The sequence below is a fragment of the Coloeus monedula genome (genome assembly GCF_965178545.1).
Source record: "Coloeus monedula genome assembly, chromosome: 14".
Taxonomy (NCBI): Eukaryota; Metazoa; Chordata; class Aves; order Passeriformes; family Corvidae; genus Coloeus; species Coloeus monedula.
Window position 1 is genome coordinate 9,743,984 of NC_138794.1, and position 19,008 is coordinate 9,762,991.

Sequence of the window (19,008 nt, forward strand, 5' to 3'; positions counted from 1 at the left end):
GTTGATAGCAACAGTCACAACAGATTGGTCTTTGTGTGGATTATTTAGACAGCAGTGCTGTAACCGGTTAGAAGCCACTAATCTGTGCTTGTCAGAGGCCACTCTGTTGTGTTGATCTCTCTTTCCAAGTTATTCCTTGGAAGAAGAAAGGAAAAAGCTGTCCTAGAATTTACAGCCAGGTCTAGCCCTGTCTGTGTGGCTTCCTGAGCTGTCCTTAATCTCTCCTTAGGATGCTCCTTTTGTTTGCCTTGATTTCAGTACCGGTTTGTTGCACTCAAGTAGCGATCTTCAGCTGTCCAGCATTGTGAGTTCAAATCATCAACTCTGTATTTTATGCACAAAGTTTTTCTGGAAGGCTTTTTCCCCCCCATTTCCAGGTATTGATATTAGTGCACAGTGAATGGTAGATGATGTGCAGCAGTAAAGATAGTCAGACATAAACAAAACAGGAGGAATAAAACAGGTCTCATGCTTTATTCATGTCACTTTTGTTTATGTTCATACCACCCAGAAAAAGGAAAACAGCTGCTCCTCAAAGGAGAGACAACAGCAAGAAAACTCCTTAAATAAGTGACTTTTTCCTGTAGAATGCTAGCAGATCTTTTCATGCAATATATTTGATAAAGTACCATTCTGACTCTTTATACTTCATTTTGGCTGCTCTATTCAAAATTTGAGTTATCATTTAATAAAACCATAGAGTAATATTAATGCATTAATTTCACATCTCTAGCTTGTTTGTGTAGCAATAGTACCTTGCTGTGGGGCAGTGAAGTAGACAGAGCACACTAGAACAAAATGAAAGGATAGGTTGTCTTCTGAAAAAACAGACCAACCAAACAAACAAAAAACCCCAAACCAAGAAAACAGCAAACCTGATCGTTTCATGGCCTTGAGTTACCTTTGTGCATAAACAATTTTTTTCTCTCCCTGTCACTCTTGCCCTTCCTCCCACCTTGTCCACTTTTCTCGTGTATGATAATTTCTGGTATTTTTATCATCTGATTTATTCTAACAGTTCTCATTGAAACCATCAAATTGTGGACAAAAATGTAATTCCAGACCTTCACTGAGAGGAAATAGAGGCTAATAACCACTGTGGATCTGTGCTCTGTGTGTGTGTGCGCTGAGGGAAGCACAGAGTGCTGGACCCATGGCATTCAGACAGCTGCCATTTGTGTTAACTGAAGTTTAATTGTGGTATAAGATGGGGAACCACTGACCTTTAGAACAGTTTGACTTAATGAGACTCTCATGCCTGATGTCTATTTTCAGCCATTTTTAGCTGACCTAAAATTACTGTTTAGCAAGGTTGGACTTTATGGAGCCACTTTTCTCACCTTTGCTTGTGAATGATGGCACAAAATAAATAAGGATTGGTACTAAGTTTGCATGTGACATTTAGCAAGGTTGAGGAAAAAAAGATTCTATTTCGGTATGTTCAGTAGAAGTATGTATTTTTCACTTGGTTTTGGGCTTTGTCTGCGTCTTAAGTGTTTTGGAGAAGTCGATGTAGTTTATGGCTCAAGTAGGTGAAACCAAGAATTGGGAACAGCTTTGAGGGGTGTTACATGACTATGCTCATTCACAAAGACTATCCTGCCCCAGAAAAATCTTTTCCCCTGTTCTTTGCAGACAGAATATTTGTGTGAAATGCAGCCATAAGTATTGCTTTGAAATTAAGAGATTGAAGTTTGATCAGCTGAGATAGAGGCTTTCTTCTTCCATAGAATTTTTATGGGTTTGAACTCACTCAGTACCTTATTTAAAAGTGAGTTTTTCATAAAATAGTTGTTGCAGTATCAGAAGATCTCTTCCAGTATGGCTTTTATTTTTTTTTTCCCCCCCTTTAAAAAACTAAACAAATGTTAGCCTATATGGGGAAAATATAAGGAAAATCATCTTCGGGTCTGTTGGACTTGTGAAACAGAACGTTTTTCAAGCTCTCTCACCAACAATACAGAAAAAGAGCTGCATGCAGCAGTGTCAAAATGTAAATGGGATTCAGTTTGCCTGCCTCTTTCATTGTCCTTTAATTTAATGATACCAATTTCAGTTATGGTCAAACTTCCTTGTTTGAAGATGGCACAGGTCTATCTTAAGTGTCGATTTGTGCTAGGAAATTTAATTTTTATAGTCTATGAAATGTGAGCTGTGTGGTAGGACAGTAAATGTAATGTGATATATAATAGGCTATTTAATTTGTTTTAACCATCTTAAAGTCTATTTAAGTCCTCTTGAGACATCCTGGAGCAGATCTAAAGGAGATCTTTTCCATCAAGCTCTCAGCAATTTAAACTTACACTTCCTGTCTGTTACAGTTTTAAATTGATAATAGTATCCACTTCAAATTCATGGCATGTATAGACTTGGATTTCTTTTCTAGTGGGACAGGTAGTTTTGTTAAATGTGGAAGACTTCAAACACTTCTTCCTCACCAGTGCGTGGTTTTACAGGTCTAAAAGGGAAATGCATCTTTTGCTCAGGTTCATAGAAGTTGATTAAAACATTATGTCAAGGGTGAAGTAGGGTAGGCACTTTTAGCACCTTCTATTCCTTTCCTGGAGCAACCACCCTTCATTTTAGTTCCTGGGATGGGAGGGATGGCTGGGCTCACAGTCCTGGGCTCACAATCACAGCCAGTCTTCACAGTGCTCCATTTTGTAACTGTTCATAAGGAATTGTCACTCTGGTACCACAAGCTGGAAAACATCACTCCATGGTAAACAGCAGAGATTTGTTAGTCCTCAGCTGCAGCCTTGGAACAGAGAGGATCCATCACCTCCTGTTAGAGCTCTTGGGTAGCAGACTGTTAAAGGTTTGTATGATAAAAGCAAGACCATCATTATTGCCTGCAGTTCAAAGGAATATTAACAAACTTCCCTTCTCCTAACAAAATGGTGGCTGTACATAGAAATTGCCTTATTGCCCTTAGGGAGTGAACAAGCATAGCAAGTCCCTCTCTTCCTTCAACTGCTTCAAGCAGAGCCTTGACTTGCAGCACCTTATCATGCTGATTTTCTGTTCTTTCTATTTCTATCCCTTAAGTCTAGAAGTTCTTGCTTTTCCTCCTGTATGACAATTTGGTTCTCTACCATGTTACTACTACTTTAAATACTTGGGTTAACAGCAACCCAAAACCTAATATTATTTTTTACCCAGGTGGAAAATGGAACATCTAAACAAAGTAGACCCTTTGAGGAATACCACCACTAGTAATATTTTCTCCATCCCAGTAATTTACCATGAGATGTGATACTCATGTGTTACCATTAACCAAGAAATTTCATCAAAGAAAGATAAACCAGTATGACTTGATTTACCTTTGAGAAGATCTGGGCTGCATTTTCATTCTGCTTTCTGTTTATGTTCCAGTCACTGGTTACTCTTGCGTGCTCTTTCCCCTTAGAACAGTTGTTTTGAGATGCTGAGGAGCACTGAGCTCACATTAACAGGGCTTTTTTGAACACAGGTTCTACATTTCTTCTCCAGCCCTAGGCTGCTATCCCAGAAAATGTCCTATTCATTGAGAATCCTTGTGCCCAGATCTGCAATTTTGATATATAACCCTTTAACCCTTCTTTTTTTTCTTCAGTATTCTGGGATGCAAATTGTTTTAAGTAGCCTCATTTCATTTTAGTAATGGATGTGGTAATTTGCAGTGCTTTGTCCTTGTTCCCATGAGGTGTTCTGTCTCTGTCCTCATACACAGCATTATTCTTACAGGAAAAAACGATGCAAAAAGCTAATTTAATATTTGGTTTGTCCTCCTAATTTCTACTCCTTGTTGACATCAGGTCTTCATTTCTTGCTCTTAATTTCTTGTTGAGAAACCTTTTGTTTGTCTGTGAGTTCCCATTTTCCTGGCCTGGCAGTTTGCATTTAACTTCTGCAGCCTGACCTCTAAGTGCCAGCTCTCTTTGCTGATCAGTCCCTTTTTCCATTCCTTGTAGGTTCTCTACTTTCCCTTAATATCCTGCTTTGAGGTGCATTCTCATGCAGGTAGGTCTGTAGCCCTTTCCTGTCCCCCTTTTTAACTTTACTGGCATATGAGGACTCAGATTTAAAGTAAACCCATGCCTCCCATACACTCAAATCCAACTGTGTATGTGTTTCATATATCTTTGGATGAAATTTTGGTTTATGGCCCATCAGGGAAAGGTGGGATTACTCTTGAAATGTAAAGAAAAACTGTTAGTTATTTTTGGGTCATGCAGCTGGTGAGGCCTGTACCCTAGAAAGATTAAGGAAGTTTGAATTGCTTTTGGCAATTACTGTATGTTGTATAGGCTGCTTATTTCCAGATGGGATTTTTTTGTTTCCTTCACGTAAAACCATGGGAATTAATTTTAAAAACTGGCATTTAAACCATCTGAATCAGAGATTTTTTTTTTTTTTCTTTTTTCTTGATGCTACTTATGTTTATACAAACAGTTTTGTTAGAAGGTCAATAATTTTGGACATTCCCTGAAATTCTTTGCAGGTTTCACTTTTTTTTAAAGAAAAATATTAAAGGTATGCTGATGTTTCTTTTTCACTGCGTTGAGGTCAGATCTGTTTGGCAGATTTTTGTTGAAAACTCCAACACACAAGAGGACAGTGCACTTGTCTCTTTTTCAAGTAGTTAGGGAGAGCTCTTACAATGGATGCAAAGGCTGCTTTTTGGAGCTGCAGTGATCCCTTCTGAATCTGCATGTTATCAGGGAAGAAAAGGGGTAAAATCAATTCCCCGAGGCTGGCAGCTTTAGAGCACAGCCTGTGTGGGTCTGTGGCACTGCACGGCCCCTCAGAGGCTGGAGGAGGGAAGTTTCTGTGGGGTCAGGGAGTGTTGGATTCCCAGTCTGTCAGCCCCTCGTGTGTGCACTGCAAACACATTGGGACCATATGGCCCTGGAATTGCCCAGCTCCATGTGCCAGCAGTGGTCCCTGCAGATGGACACGGATGAAACACTTGAGTCCACGAACCAGCACGGGAACATCACATTTGGGTTCTCTCTGCTTCCACAAATCTGTGTCCTTCTGAGCTGGGGGGTAGCAAAGCTACCGAGGAGTTTGGTTTTTTTCTGGCTTCTGATATCAGAATGGAGCTCAGTGCTCTGCCACGTTGATTTTGATAGTGTTAGTCCTAGAGCTAATATAAATTGTAAATTACGCTTTTATGAATTTCATTTAAATGTAATTGGAACTCCTCAATATGGTCTAATGGTGATGTGTAATGCTTGTCTCTTTCTTACCCTTGGGGGTGCTGGGAGAATCTGAAAGTCCCTTTGTCAGCTCTTTTTGTTTGCGAATAGCCATTTTCTTTTCTGGATCTGCTGTAAATTTCCAAAGTTCACCTCTGGTGTATCCTAGTGCTTGATGAGGTGACAGCAAGAGAGAGATTTGCAAGTCTTTCATTGTGTTTGTTAGCCAAGGTTTCCTGCAGTATTTATGCTGCAAGACTTTAAAAACAAGGATAATAGTATTTAGTAACTAAAAACATGAAAAACTTATTAATGGACTGTTTATATATTTTTGTTATTCCTCTTTATTGTTTCCCTTTGCTTTAATGAGATGAAAACCAATTTAGTGTCATTAGTAAATGTCTGAGCATGTTCTTCAAACTGAGCTTTGAGCACTATCGTGGGGAGTCTGGGGGTTATATCTTTAATATGATGGCACTTTATGTTGTTTGGCTTAGTCTTAAACTTCATTGTGGGTCAGTGGGTGTTTGTGTAACATGTGGCACTAGATGTTGAAAGTGGATGTTTACATCTGGTATTCATTGGGAGATTAAGGTAGAGAGGATGAAGTTTTGGGTATGTGTTTTTTGGATGAAGGATAAAGTGAGAATACTTTTATTTCCTCTTAGATTTGAAACATATCATTCTAGCAATGCCTTTGAAACTCTGCCAGCTTTGCCAACCGTAACATTTATGGGATTTTGGACCTAAACTGAACTAGAGAACTGTTTTTAGTGGCGGAGAAGAAGGTTAGTGCATTAAAATAGCTGGGCCTATTGTTGACTGCATGTGGTCAGTGGTTTGGCTGAATGTAGGTGGCTCTTTTCCTGTCACTGTTTTCAAGCATATGGCTTTGTGATGAATATAAAACTCTTTCGACATGAGATCTGCTGCAGTTCTTTTTGCACAGTAGTCTTGTGCTATTTAGTAGTAATTATTTTGCTTTTGTCATTTATTTTCAATCTTGTAGTAAAAAAAAACCCTTTTCAAGTAAAGCTTATTATTCTTGTTGACATCAAAGCTAAGAGTGATCATCTGTGTATAGCAGCTGCTTCTGTCAGTAATATTTCTGAAAGGGTGCATAAACTGTGTTGTTGAGTCTTTATTGTAGTTAATGCTGGGATTCTTTGCAGTGGGCAGAAGCTCCTTCTAAACGTGCACATGTATTTTGCTTAACTATTACTTATGTGAAAATCTCTAATACTGAATTACAACTTCTTTTTCTTTCCTTTTCATGTTTCCGGTCTTGAAAGTAACATTTATAGCAGTTTTTCCCAAGGTGAACTTCTTTTTCCCATTGTGTAGAAAACAGCTTGGGTTAACCTAGTGTTTTGTTTCCTTCTTTGTGTGTAGTATACAAGGTGCAACCTTAGAGCTCAAGGAACAGAATTTTCTAGTTCTTGCTGCAGAGTGTTTAAGGGCACAACAGGTTCTGTTTAACAGTGTTACCCTATTTATATCTTTGTAAAAAATCTGGGTGGTAGAGCTGTAAATTGTACAGATTGTGGATTGTGTGGATTGTCTGGTGTTTTCAGTGTAGAACATTCTAGTGAATCTTGTTTTAGCAGCTCTAAGATGTAAGAGCTGGTTTCATTCAGCTGAGACCAAAGTACATTTGGGTCTGCAAGGTGCTGAGAACTGCAGCAAGTTTTAGGGGCACTGAGCACTTCATGAGTTGGTTGCATTGCTGTGAAGTATTTAAAAACAAAACAAAACTTGGGGAAAATGTTATGGTTTCCCCTGTTTGAGGAAAATAATATATAGAGTTATCCAGTTTTGAGAGTAACTGTAAAAGAATAACTAAATAAACACTGAGGTCACCTGCAGAGCTGCTTAATATATTTTGAATGTATTTGTCAGTCAGTCCTGCATCCTGTTTCACAGGCCAGACACAAGGAAAAACACTGTTGCACAAGTGAGACTGCTTGTGTGATCATGTCTTACAGGCTTTTAAGAATCTAATTTGTTACCTATGTTAAAAAATTGTACACTACTATTTGAAACACAAAATTTACTTTAAAATTCTTGAATTAATAAAAAATAAAATCTCTAGATGCTGTAATTATTACAACTATAGGTTAGAACTTAGTGAAATATCTTCCTACAGTAGAACAATATCACAGGTTATTAAGAAATTTCTTTTCAAATTTAAACTAGACCTTCTGAACTGTATGATGAAGACAGAGCTGTTTTTCCCAAGCATGCTGGGTGAAAGACTGTCACTAAGCAAGAAGTGCTATGCACGTGTTTGTAACTCTTGTTGCAAGAGAATCTTAAGTAGTCACTCATTTCATCCTCAATGTTTAAAAAAATTAATTCCATTTGGTTTTCCAGAGTTTGGGGTTGTGTAAAACACCCTCAATATCAGCAAGCTTTGTAATGTGTTTTTGTTTGCATTTTAGTTTGGGTTGGGTTTTTTTTTCCCTCGTTCTGATTTAGGACTAGGAAAATGCTTGATATTTTGGCAGTAGTAATTGTCACAATTCAGGAATGCTCTCTGAAAGATCTCATACTTGACCATACTGATAAAGGTTCCTAACTGATACTAAAAATTTCCATCATCTTCATATTCCAAATCTTTTTGATGTATGAAGATGATGGAGATTATATCAGTATCAGTTCTCAACATGGATTGATAGAACAGTATCATAAGAGAAAAGCAGCACTGCTGATGAATTTTGGTTTTAATTTATGTGAGGGGTTTTTATGAGATGTTATTTGTGAAAATAGTTATCATTCTTAACTCCTGTTGTGCAGAGGTTGGAGACCTGCGGGAGCTGCAGACTCTGGACATCTCCACGAACCGCCTGATGACGTTACCTGAGAGGCTGCACATGTGCCTTTCGCTGCAGTACCTGACTGCAGACAGGAACCACCTGTGGTCTGTGCCCCGCCACCTGTGCCAGCTGCCCTGCCTCAACGAGCTCTCCATGGCTGGCAACCGCCTGGCATTCCTGCCCCTCGGTGAGTCCCCACCTGGGGGGGTCAGACACAGCAAAACAAACTGGCTGCCCCCAGAAATAAAAAAAAAAAATGCAACAAGTGAGTTTCTTTGGTGGTCCCCACAGACTCTCTTTATGGAGTTGTCACAGGGATCATATTGTTGGAAAATATGTTAATAAAAAAAATGCAGGTTAAGGTTTCATGGTTTTTTTAAAGCTATCAAATTTGCTTTATTTTTAGCTAACTGAGGGGAAAAAGTTTAAATGATGTGCTTAAATATAGTACTGTGTAATCTGAGTTCCACCACTTTGGGTAATGATCTGTTTCTGTTTGCTGGATCTGATGATTTAACTAAGATTCTTCAGCTAGGGTTTAAAACTTGCTGTGGAGTCCCAGTAACTCCATAAAAATTACTTTTCAGCATTACGAGTGTCAGTACCACATAATCCAGTGCAGGTTTAGTTTGTGCTGTGTATAGGCATCCATCAAAATTTCCACAGTGGTAGCCCAGGGAGGAATTGATGTGCCTTTTTCTCAACCCTGTGAAAGTTTGGAAGTGCGGAAGGCGGGTCAGGAGTAGGAGGTGCAGTCAGTGTGTGGGGGTTTGTTGTGGGCAGTCACTGTGTTCTCTTAGGGAAAAGCAAATCCTCTTCTCTGAACTTGTCACTTTTCAGCCCTGCCACGGGGTAATCTCTTCTGAGATACTCGTGTACAGCTGTCCTGCTATCTGAATAACCAGTAATAGTTTTTCTAGAATAGAGAGTTTGGTGTTAATTAGGTGCAGATTAAGTTATGATAATCACATTGAAAGAAGCTGGAAATTGAGATGGCTAAAAATGAGATCAAAATTTCTAAATTAATTACATTGTATAGGTTTAGCTTATTCTTTTCAGTACTAGCAGTTCAGTTTTTAAAGAACTTACTGATCTTTCTGAATTTTTTATCACCTTATTTTATATTAGTGGAAAGTAAGTGCAAATAATGTCTCCAGACAAAGTGTTACACTTATGTCCCAGCATATGTCATTATATAAATGAGAAAACGAGTTCCAGGATGCATCATCCAGATTCCACAGTACTAAACCAAGCAAATTGCCTTCCCTTATTTTGGCAAATATTTTTAACTCCTATGAGAGAGGAAGTTAAATACTTTTAATGTTGCGAAATCTCAGTAAGATGAGATGTGAAATTTTAAAGGATAAAAAGTTTTTGCTACTTTTGCACTAGTAGCTTATCTGTGAGCGAGCCATGACCTGGATGAGCCATAGATCTGCCAAAGTGTTTTAAGTTCAAAAGGAGGAAATAAATCTCTTAATATAATGACACACCTTCTTTTTTCTTTATTTTTAGACTCAAATTCAAAACATTCAAAAGGAACTTTTAAAATAACGGGAAACATCAAAGACTGTCAATTGACCTTGTTCAGTAGTTCTTAATAGTGACTCACTGGTGAACATTTGGAGATAATTTGCTATCTGTGGATATGAAACTGAATCATAAATCCTAGAGTTCAGAGGAAAAGCAGCACAGTATAAATGTAAATGTTTAATCCTTCCTCTGAAGAATCAGAAGGCTTCAGAGTGGTCAAGATGTGATGAAATAAAGTAGAAGACAGAGTGTATTGAAAAGCAAAAAGATTATATCTATCTTCTGTTGCTTGGGAAAATATTTTTCTTGGAGTATTGCTGAAGTTAAGGCATAATTGTAGCATTATTTCTGCTTGCTGCACATGTTGGCTGGTGGGGTCTTTTGTGTGTATTCTTACATCAACTTCACTTTACCAGTTAATGACTGAGTAAGGATGCTAAATAATGGTGAAAAACACTGCAGAAATACTTGCAAGTGATAGTCAAGCAAATATTGTCAAAACAAGTTTTTGCAATTAGGGAGCTATGTTGAAAAGCAGAGAATTTATTCATCTCCTGGCAGAATGGTTGAGGTTTTTTCTTTTTTTCTTAGATGTGTCCATGTTAAAAGAAATACGTTTGAAACAAATTGCATAATGTTTTTTAAAGTGTTATTTACTTCATTTATTTCACATGATGGGTGACATCTACTATGTCAACAAGGAATCCATTCTGCCTGTCCAAGTTTGTCCCTTGTAGCTGCCAGCAGAGCCTCTTGTTAAGTGTAATGGAAATCTGTATTTTACTGTTCCTGGATTGAACAAGGAAAGGATCCTTGAACAGGGATTGTGCAAGGTTTATTCCAGCAGCAGCACAGCACTGCTGAACAGGGATTGGGTAGTCCTTTGCCCTGTACATTCTTTGAAGTTTGCAGGCTCGTGTGTCTCGAGAAAAACAATGTAACACTATTAATCAATTGTACAAAATACAGTAAAAATACCTGATCCCACTCCCTGGCTTTCAGAACTGGTAGATAAACAAGCAGATGGGTAGACAGTAGTGAATTATTCTGTAGAAATAGTAATTTGTTCTACAGAATACACGTAATTATTGGATATGCCAGTGTTTTATAAAAATTATTTTTCAGCTGTATTACAGTTTATACTGAACGAAATGAGACACCATGGATCTCAACCTTTAGGCCTTCCTCATAAAATAATTTTTAAGAGCAACTCCAGAAATTATACCTATAAGTTGAACTGGAAGCTGCATCCTGAACAGTTGTATTATTGTCATGGTAACTTCATGCTCCCATAGTAGATGGTCTTGGGAAATCTGCTGATCATTGTATATCAATCCACTTACAACATAAATTATCTTTTGACAGAAAATTAACTTTAAATTTTTAGCATTAGTGAATGCTCCAGTGCCTGAAAACAAATTTCACTGCAAGCAGAAATGTGAATCTGATGACACTGCAAAAATAAAAATCATTTATGTAATAAAGTCCAAATATAATTAAAATAGGCCATAAATTCTCAAGCGTACTGGCAGTACTGGGGATGTTATGACAGCAAATACTCAGTATTATATCACTTTATTTGAGGGTTTATGTGCACTTTTTCTTTAGAAAATGTGTCTAGTAATTATCAGTGCACAGTAAACAAAGGTCTTATTCTACCTCAGTATATGCTGCTTTTGTGTCCTTGCCCTCACAGTATGGTTAAAAGAGCATCAGTGCAGCCACACAAGAGCTTTTGTTCCATCTTCAGCCATGTGGAATGCATATGCCAGGGCCCTGAGGTTAAAAAAAAAAAAAAAAGAGGGAGGAAAAAAAAAAATAGAATTGGGGTTTGTTCAGGACTCATGGCATTTGGTCATTTCTGGGAGAAAGGTCTTTGATCTGGGAGCCTGGAAGGAGGAAAGTGGAAATGTTTTAGACACAGTACAGTGCTTGCAAAAGCCACATGAAAACCTTCTTTGTAGCTTTAGCCTTTTCAGAGATGGGCAGCTTCCTTACTGCACAAAGTTCTTCAGAAGCATGGTTTTCAGAGAACTTTTAACAATATTTGTTGACTGATATAAGACATAAAAATTAATGTGGATGGGATACAAAGAGCCTTTCAAAGTGATGATTTATTTAAATTTAAACTTTATGGATAATGTTTGAAACTGGGAAAAAATCTTTTGGAGTCTAGAAGATGCTTGGTTATTTAATGCAAAGAAACTATATCAAAGGAACATTTATAGTTACAGGCTATTTGGCTTTGGGAATTCAATTTTTCCTACTGAGATATTTTGTCTAACATCCAAAAATTTGCTTTAATTACCTAGGAAATGCAGTCAACTCAGAACTTAGAATCTAAACATAGCATAAGATAAAGACAGAGGGAAGAGATGAGATGCAGCCTCACTCCCCCCTCTCAGTGCATATGAAAAGAACAGCTTTAGGGCTTTTTTTGACTTGCCTGATTTTCAGCCCATTTGCATACATCTGTGTAGAAACCAGCAAGATGAGCCTCTTTTAAAAATTTTCTGCCATTCTCTAAATTAATAAGTTAAATGGTAGCACATTCAAGCTACCCCAGCAACCCATAGTTTTTTGCTGCTTTTAGTCTAACTGGCTTCTGCAACACAAGGGAACATTTTCTGAACATTAGATGTCCCATCCACCTGCTACCTGCTTTATTTGTATTGGCTGATTCCTCAGCAGCCTTACAGCATTTTATGGTGTTACAGTGTTGCAGTATTTTTATTCATTGTAGGCTAACAATGGGGTTTTGTTTCATCTAAAAATATCCCAGAACTTTACTAAACTATTTTCAGCCCTGCAATACTGAGCCCAAATAAATCATCTCATTGAGGTGATGCTCAGCAGCATCTCCAGCAGTGCCCATCAGTCAGCAGAGGCATTTATGCTCCCATCCTGAGGCAGGACACTTGATGGATGCAGCAGATAGTTCTCTGAACTGGAATGTCTCTGGGACAGGGTCAAAGCAGCATGTGATGGTTGAACATGTCCCTTGATGTCCAGTGACTCTGATTTGAACAAAGCCCAGATTATGGTCCCTGAAACCTCCACAGACTGTTGCAGAGCAAGGGCCTGTGTTAAAAGGAAAAAAGCCCCAAACCTCATTTTTTCTCTGTTAACACTCTTATTTTAGGAAAGGAATCTATTCGTTTTCTGTTGGTATCATCACTTGTTCTTTATATCAAAGATTTGATAATGTGTCACTCCTCAGCATGAACTTTTAAGGTTTCTGGTACTCACAGCTGTCATTCAAGTGGGTGACAGCTGAAGACATTCAGTATATTTTAAGATGGACACACATTTGGGGAGGGATCACTCAAAATATCTGGACTAAGTGGTGTTTAGAGCTCTTGTGCATAATAAAGCTAGTCAGTAATAAAGAAGGGTTTGTATTACGTATTGTTGTAGTAGGGAATGAGAAGAGATCAGTATTCCAAATAGAATTCCTGAATAGAAATAGCATGGAAGTTGTTTTAATTTTTATTCTGTTCTTCGCCATGATTACAAAGGGGACAGAAGCTGTGCCTGTTTCTCCAGTTACCCTTATCTTTCTGCCAGCCAAGGTAACTGATAAAGATGGGAAGTCAGAATTAGTCAATATTAGTATGGTCTTGCTGTGGCTGATGCAGCCAAATGTTTGTTTATCTTAGTCCCTCCGAAGTACTCATGAAAGTTTAACAAGTGGGGGGCACACAGATTATTTGTATTTTTTCATGATGCAGTTTCTCCGGGTTGCAGCTCTCCCCTCCTAGGCAGAGGCTTTCAGACTGTTCTACTGGTTTGTCCTTTTCACTAAACTCAGAAATCTTTTCCTGTCCCAGTGGCTCAGAGGGCATGGGAGTGATAGATGAGGTGGGCTGCCCAGCTGATCCTACACATCAGATTTCTTGCTAGTCCAAAACTCTTTCAGACCATTCTATTTAGTTCAGTTTGGTGTCTTTTTAAATGTCTCTCATTAGTATGTTTTTCACTTCTTTTAATAGCAGACAGTTTTACCACTGACTAGATCTTGTAAATAAGCAAAATTCTTATTTCTGAGATTTCTTCCAAGAAATCTGAATTTTCCCTTTTAATTTTCTAAGCAAAATAAAATAGTTCCATACCGATGTGCTTCTATCTAGAGGTATCTTAATAGATTTCTAGTCCATGAAGGCATTACTTAATCATGCTGTGCTTGCTTCTTTTGACTACCAGCCATGAATATTTTAAGAGCAATAATGCAAGCAGCACACCTCCAGAAGTATTGATCATTTATTGCAGCCACAACTTTTGATGTCTAACATTCTGCAGTTCAATGCTTTCTGTTTTCTTGGGCTCTGTAATTCACTGCATCACACTCATTTCTGAATGACTGCACTTGTATTTGGTTAAGGCTAATGAATCCCAGCGAGGATCCCTCCTTGGAGAAGAGAAAGAGGGGGACAGAGCACGTTCTTGTGTCTGTCTTGCCCACTTTCCCAAAGATAGAGAAGCTGTGATTTCAGTGATGTGAGACCAGTTAATGAAAGCAGGTTTGACCTTATGAACTTGAAGTATGCACTGAGGATTTGAAATCAATTGTCCCTTTGCTTCTTCAAACTGACTTCAGAGTTTGTCAATGTTAAAATTTAATTATTTATAATGGGATTTTCAGGGCTTCTGAAAGGGGGCTTTGTTTTGTTTCAGTAATTTGAAATGCTTGCTTCTAAACAGCTTTCCAGCTCATCTATAAGAAAACCATTGGCTAAAATTTTACAGCTGAGAAGTACTAATTTATGTTTGCTTACATTGAGTCTGATTAGCTTATTTATAATTAAAGAGAATTGCTTTGCTTGTAATTGTCACTATGTCATCCCTTCTCTCCTTGACTTTTCTTGTTTTCTAAACCCAGATTTAGGTCGTTCTCGAGAGCTCCAGTATGTTTATGTGGATAACAATATTCACCTGAAAGGCCTCCCATCTTATCTGTATAATAAAGTCATTGGTTGCAGTGGGTAGGTATGAATTAATTGAGATGTCTTATGTACCTGTCCTTGTAAAAATTCTCCTGTATGATACAACTGGTTATTTTTTGTGTGTGTGTGATTGATTCAGAGCTGGTATTACTTGGAGGGGATTACTGCAGCTCACATTTCTATTTTTGTAATAAATCTTCTGTGTTAATTGCTAACTTTTGACTACTTTAGTATTAAGGCATAACAGTGAAGTTACTCTGAAAGAATTTGTAATAATAATGTAAGGCCTAGAGCTGAATATAAAAGTTGGCCAAAAGTGTAGGCTTCACAGAGTTTCCAGAACTAAAGAACAAAATAATTTTTAATATATTGAAGCATCTCTTTGTTTCTAAGTGATCACATTTCTGTAACTTATGGCTATATCTTGAGAAGTCATGTGCACCTCCTTCACTCATTTTAATCCCAGTACCAGCTTCTTGTAGGTCTTGGTACCTACTAACTAAAGTGATTTTTTTAGGAGTTACGGATTGACAGGTTTATTTTTACATGTGGATTTTAAAAATATCCTCGGCTGTCTCATGTTTGTGGTTAGGATGCAAGAAAAAAGTGGTCTGTGTAGGACACTGGCTTAATTCTTTCTGCCCTGACACTGGCATAAATTAGGATCAGCGCCCCTGATGAGTGGAGCCTTACTGGTGTAAAACTGATCAGAAGAGGATTGTCCCCATTACCATCTAATTATAAATTTCTGGTATGCTCACTCTCAGCAGATCTTGCATTAAATATAAATTCCCTCTCTACAGCCTGCACTCTGCTGCAATATGGGAGATGCTGAGTCTTGGCATTTTAAGGTTTTTCTAATATTCCCGTGTCAGCTGGTTGGTGATATTTAAATACTTGCAGTTGGATTACAGTTCTGCTGAACTGTGTGACTTGCAAGCTTTTACTAATTTTGGTTTTCAGGAGAGATAAATTCTAGCTGTTTTTTCTTTCAGAACTGATTGTAAATTGTTAGACAGACATTAAATTGACCTTAAATTTAACAGAATTGTATTGATTGTTAGCAGAAACATTAATGATAATGCAGGATATGGTCCATCAAGTTAGGTCCAACTGTCCTGCCTATTTCAGGTGGTTTTATACAACAACCATGTCTTTTTTTTTTTTTTTTAAGTTTTCATTTTATACTCAGTTAAAATAATTTTATCTTTGCACTGACCTTTGTGAAGATCCTACCAGTTCTTTTTGCTGTTCTTACATGTACAGTGCTGGTGAGACCACCTGCTAGTATCTCTGATATTATACATCTAGTACAGAATTATAGAATCTAGTCTTAAAAATCTAGTATAGAAGAGACTAAAGGAGTTGCAAGTGTTGCGACGAAATCGATTCTTGTAATGCTTCTGTGGAATGAAAAGTTATTTTCTTCCTTAGTAATGAATAGTAAAAGAATATAATTTTTAGTAAGAAAAATAATATTTTTGCACCAAACAGATCCTTGTCTTTGTTGTCAAACTGTCTTGAAACATCACAGATTATTTTTAAGAAAAAATTTAAGTGTGGGAAGAGCACATACATATTATTAAGAAACTAAAGGTTTTATTTGATAATGTGCTGAGAGACTTTAAAATTGTGTAATAATGGTCATGTGAAGAATTTCTGTATTCTTTCCAAGAAAGCATTAGTAACCAGGCTAAGGTTTTCATGGGTCAGGCAAGAGTTGAAGATCAGGCTTTAGTGCTCTGTCTGGTCCTCCACTGGAGAATAAAATCTGACAAGCTGCTGTTACTAACATAAAGCTTGATTTCTGAAAATAGAATATAAATTGCCTTGTGTAAGTATTGAATCTCTGTCTGGGCATCCTGCAGTCAGACTGACTGAAAAAAGTCTTTTATATGAGAGGTGATGATCTCAGTACTCAAAATAAATTTTGATCTTATTTTTTGCAGATTGGATTTCATAGTCCCCAGTTAGGGATCTGTCAGTCTTGTTGAAGGCAGCCAATAGGTGGTCCCAGCTTTTTTTTCCTCACTTACTTATTCACCAGGCTTCTTCTGCAGCTCGTTTTCTTCCCCAGCTGTTTAGACCATCCTCTATTCCAGATTTTAACCTCCGTGGATTTTGTGTGTGGCATTAATAGCCTCACCCTTTACATAAAGTAGACCAAATGTCCCAGCTCTGAACTGTAGAGACTGTAGTGAGTTTATGGTTTTTTTTCCTTAGTGGGGTTGGTAAGGGGTTATTCAGCTTGAAAATACAACATTATGGATTTATTTCTTGTGATAACTAACTCATTGGATATGGAATTGGAATATTGGATCTCTGAATTCCCAGTTATATTTTAACCTCACTAATGGGTTGTGGGAAAGTATTAAATATGTAGCAAGAGGCTTATTGACTTGCTGTTTAATGCTGCTCTTTCTTGGTTGTTTCTCTGGGCTGTTTCTCCTTTAATCAGAAGAGATGAGATTCTCTGTTGTCAGAGGAGTACTATGAGATTTCTTTCACATTTGATAAGGTTGAGAGCGGTTACCTCTGTTTTAGGTCTAATGCCTGGGAAGGCTGACAAATTTGTTTTTTCTGTTCCATTTGTTAGGACTGGCCCCAACAAGTTGCTCTTGGCTTCAAATTTCAGTTGTCATAAACAATTCCAATTCCCCTGTTGACTTCCCCAACCTCTTAGTAGAATTTTCCTATGCGTGTCTCTCTGGTATGATCACTTGCAACAGGGATCACATAGAGTTATTATTTTTACTACAAGCTAAGTTTCTCTCAAATAACCTTCTTCCCTTTCCATATATGATTTGGGAAGGGCAAGACTAGCAGACTTACTAGGATATCCTCCCACTACAGCATGGCTGTTGTTTTTATTTTTCCTTCACCTCCCCCCCCCCATGCCCTCCAAGGGAGCTCTGTGGTTGGGGAAAGGTGTAGTACAGAATCACCCAGTGGCACTTAAAATACATTTTTTTTGTGGCTGGAATTTGCCTCATGTGTTATAGTTGAGTAATCCATTATTGTTTTCAGCTCGTTGATCCAAGACATGACAAGCAAACTGTTGGGTATGAAATGGCTCCCCTCAGTAAAGTATTTACTAACAATGGCATTCAGAGGCTAAAGGAGATTGTCACTGGGCACGTAGCATACTTGGTTCACCCCCTTGGGATTGTGTTCTCATTTCTTTATGTTATTTGATGAGTAATTCCGCCAAATGTCCCATGTCTAGCACATCACAGAAGGTGGGAATCTGTAGAAACAGAATCATAGAATAGTATGGAAAGGGACCTTTAAAGGTCAACCCCACCATGCACTGCTCTCTGCCAGGAATCCCTGAGGGGTGCTGCACTGCAGAACAGTATCAGGCTTACTGTGGGTTGGTCATCTGGGTTTCCCCATAAAGTTACTTTTATTATTTTTTTTTCTAACCACTTTCTAAATGTCTTGTGTCCTTCTAGTTGTGGTTCTCCAATTCAAGTTTCAGAGGTGAAACTGCTCTCTTTTTCATCAGGCCAGTTAACTGTGTTCCTGCCAGCAGAGGTGAAATCTATAGGGACAGAAACAGATCATGTGCTGCCTTTGCAAGAACTGGCCATGAGGACCCTCTATAACACCTACTACAGGTTTTTGAAAGGTATGAAATTTCTGCATTCTTCAGATTACAGAAAAGAGTGGAAGTGTTTTCTGGCAGTGATAGGAACATTTCTAACAGTTCTTCAAAGGCTTGGACAAGGATTCATATTTTAAAAGATTTATTTAATCAAATTATGTTTGAAATGCTGCATTAGAACAAAAATGTCCAATATCAAAAATGAGAGTTCTAAAGACTATTTCTAAGGTCAAGTGGTGCTTATAAATGGTTTCTTACTTGAAGCCTGTATGAAGAGGGACCCTTTTTTTTTTCAGGAGAAACTCTTTAATGGAAATAGGAGATGAGATACAGTTCCTGAGGCAAGATCAGATGCATCAGCCAACAATGCAGCTCCTTGCCAGGCAGCACACTCCTAAACTCGCAGACTTGTTATACATAAGGCAAAAGAAATGCGAGCAGCCCTCAGCCATTTCAGCACAGTGTGACAGCTGAGCTGCTTTAGTTCTGCCCCAATTCAGGCTCTCTGTTCTAAAGTGGCCCTTGGCTCATCTGGTTCTGCATCGTGCAATCACATGAGTTAGCAATATCTGATGATAACCTGCAGATCCTCTCAGATATGGATGTGTTGTGACTCCCCACTGTTGATGCTATCTTGGGAGTTCTCAGCTTTAAAGGTCAAAGGAGAAAGTGGAAGAGTAGAGAGCTCCAGTGGGAAGATTAGAAGGGGTTATGGAAAGGGTCTATTGTACCTTGGTCACTAGAGTAAATCCTCACTGCTTTGCCAGGAAATGTGTACAAGGAGGTCTGTCTTTCCTCACCCACTTGTGACTTGTACAGTAATTTCTGAAATCCCAACTGTGTGAATGTGGTTCCTGAAGATGCCAGTGAAGTTTGGTTGGGAATGGAAAGGTGGTATTGCAAAATCAGTTTCAGGACTGGTTTGT

The 19,008-nt window shown here is 38.1% G+C and overlaps 1 protein-coding gene across 14 annotated transcripts in view; it reads left to right on the plus strand.

Moving 5' to 3' along the window:
* The window catches only part of LRRC28 (leucine rich repeat containing 28), a 70,545-nt gene that overhangs the window by 42,312 nt on the left and 9,225 nt on the right, over positions 1-19,008 (plus strand). For 11 of the 14 annotated variants that reach the window (XR_014226824.1, XR_014226825.1, XM_082290900.1 and 8 more), the window contains 3 exons: positions 7,980-8,186; positions 14,412-14,514; positions 17,931-18,106. Coding sequence is in view for 12 of the 14 variants with exons in the window: in XM_082290900.1 (XP_082147026.1) it covers positions 7,980-8,186; positions 14,412-14,514; positions 17,931-18,106 (486 nt within the window). In the remaining 2 variants the exon portion in view is untranslated. Of the gene's footprint in view, positions 1-3,953; positions 4,003-5,860; positions 5,972-7,979; positions 8,187-14,411; positions 14,515-17,930; positions 18,107-19,008 lie in introns of those variants that run through there. The other 3 variants (XM_082290903.1, XM_082290896.1, XM_082290898.1) reach the window with 2 other exon arrangements.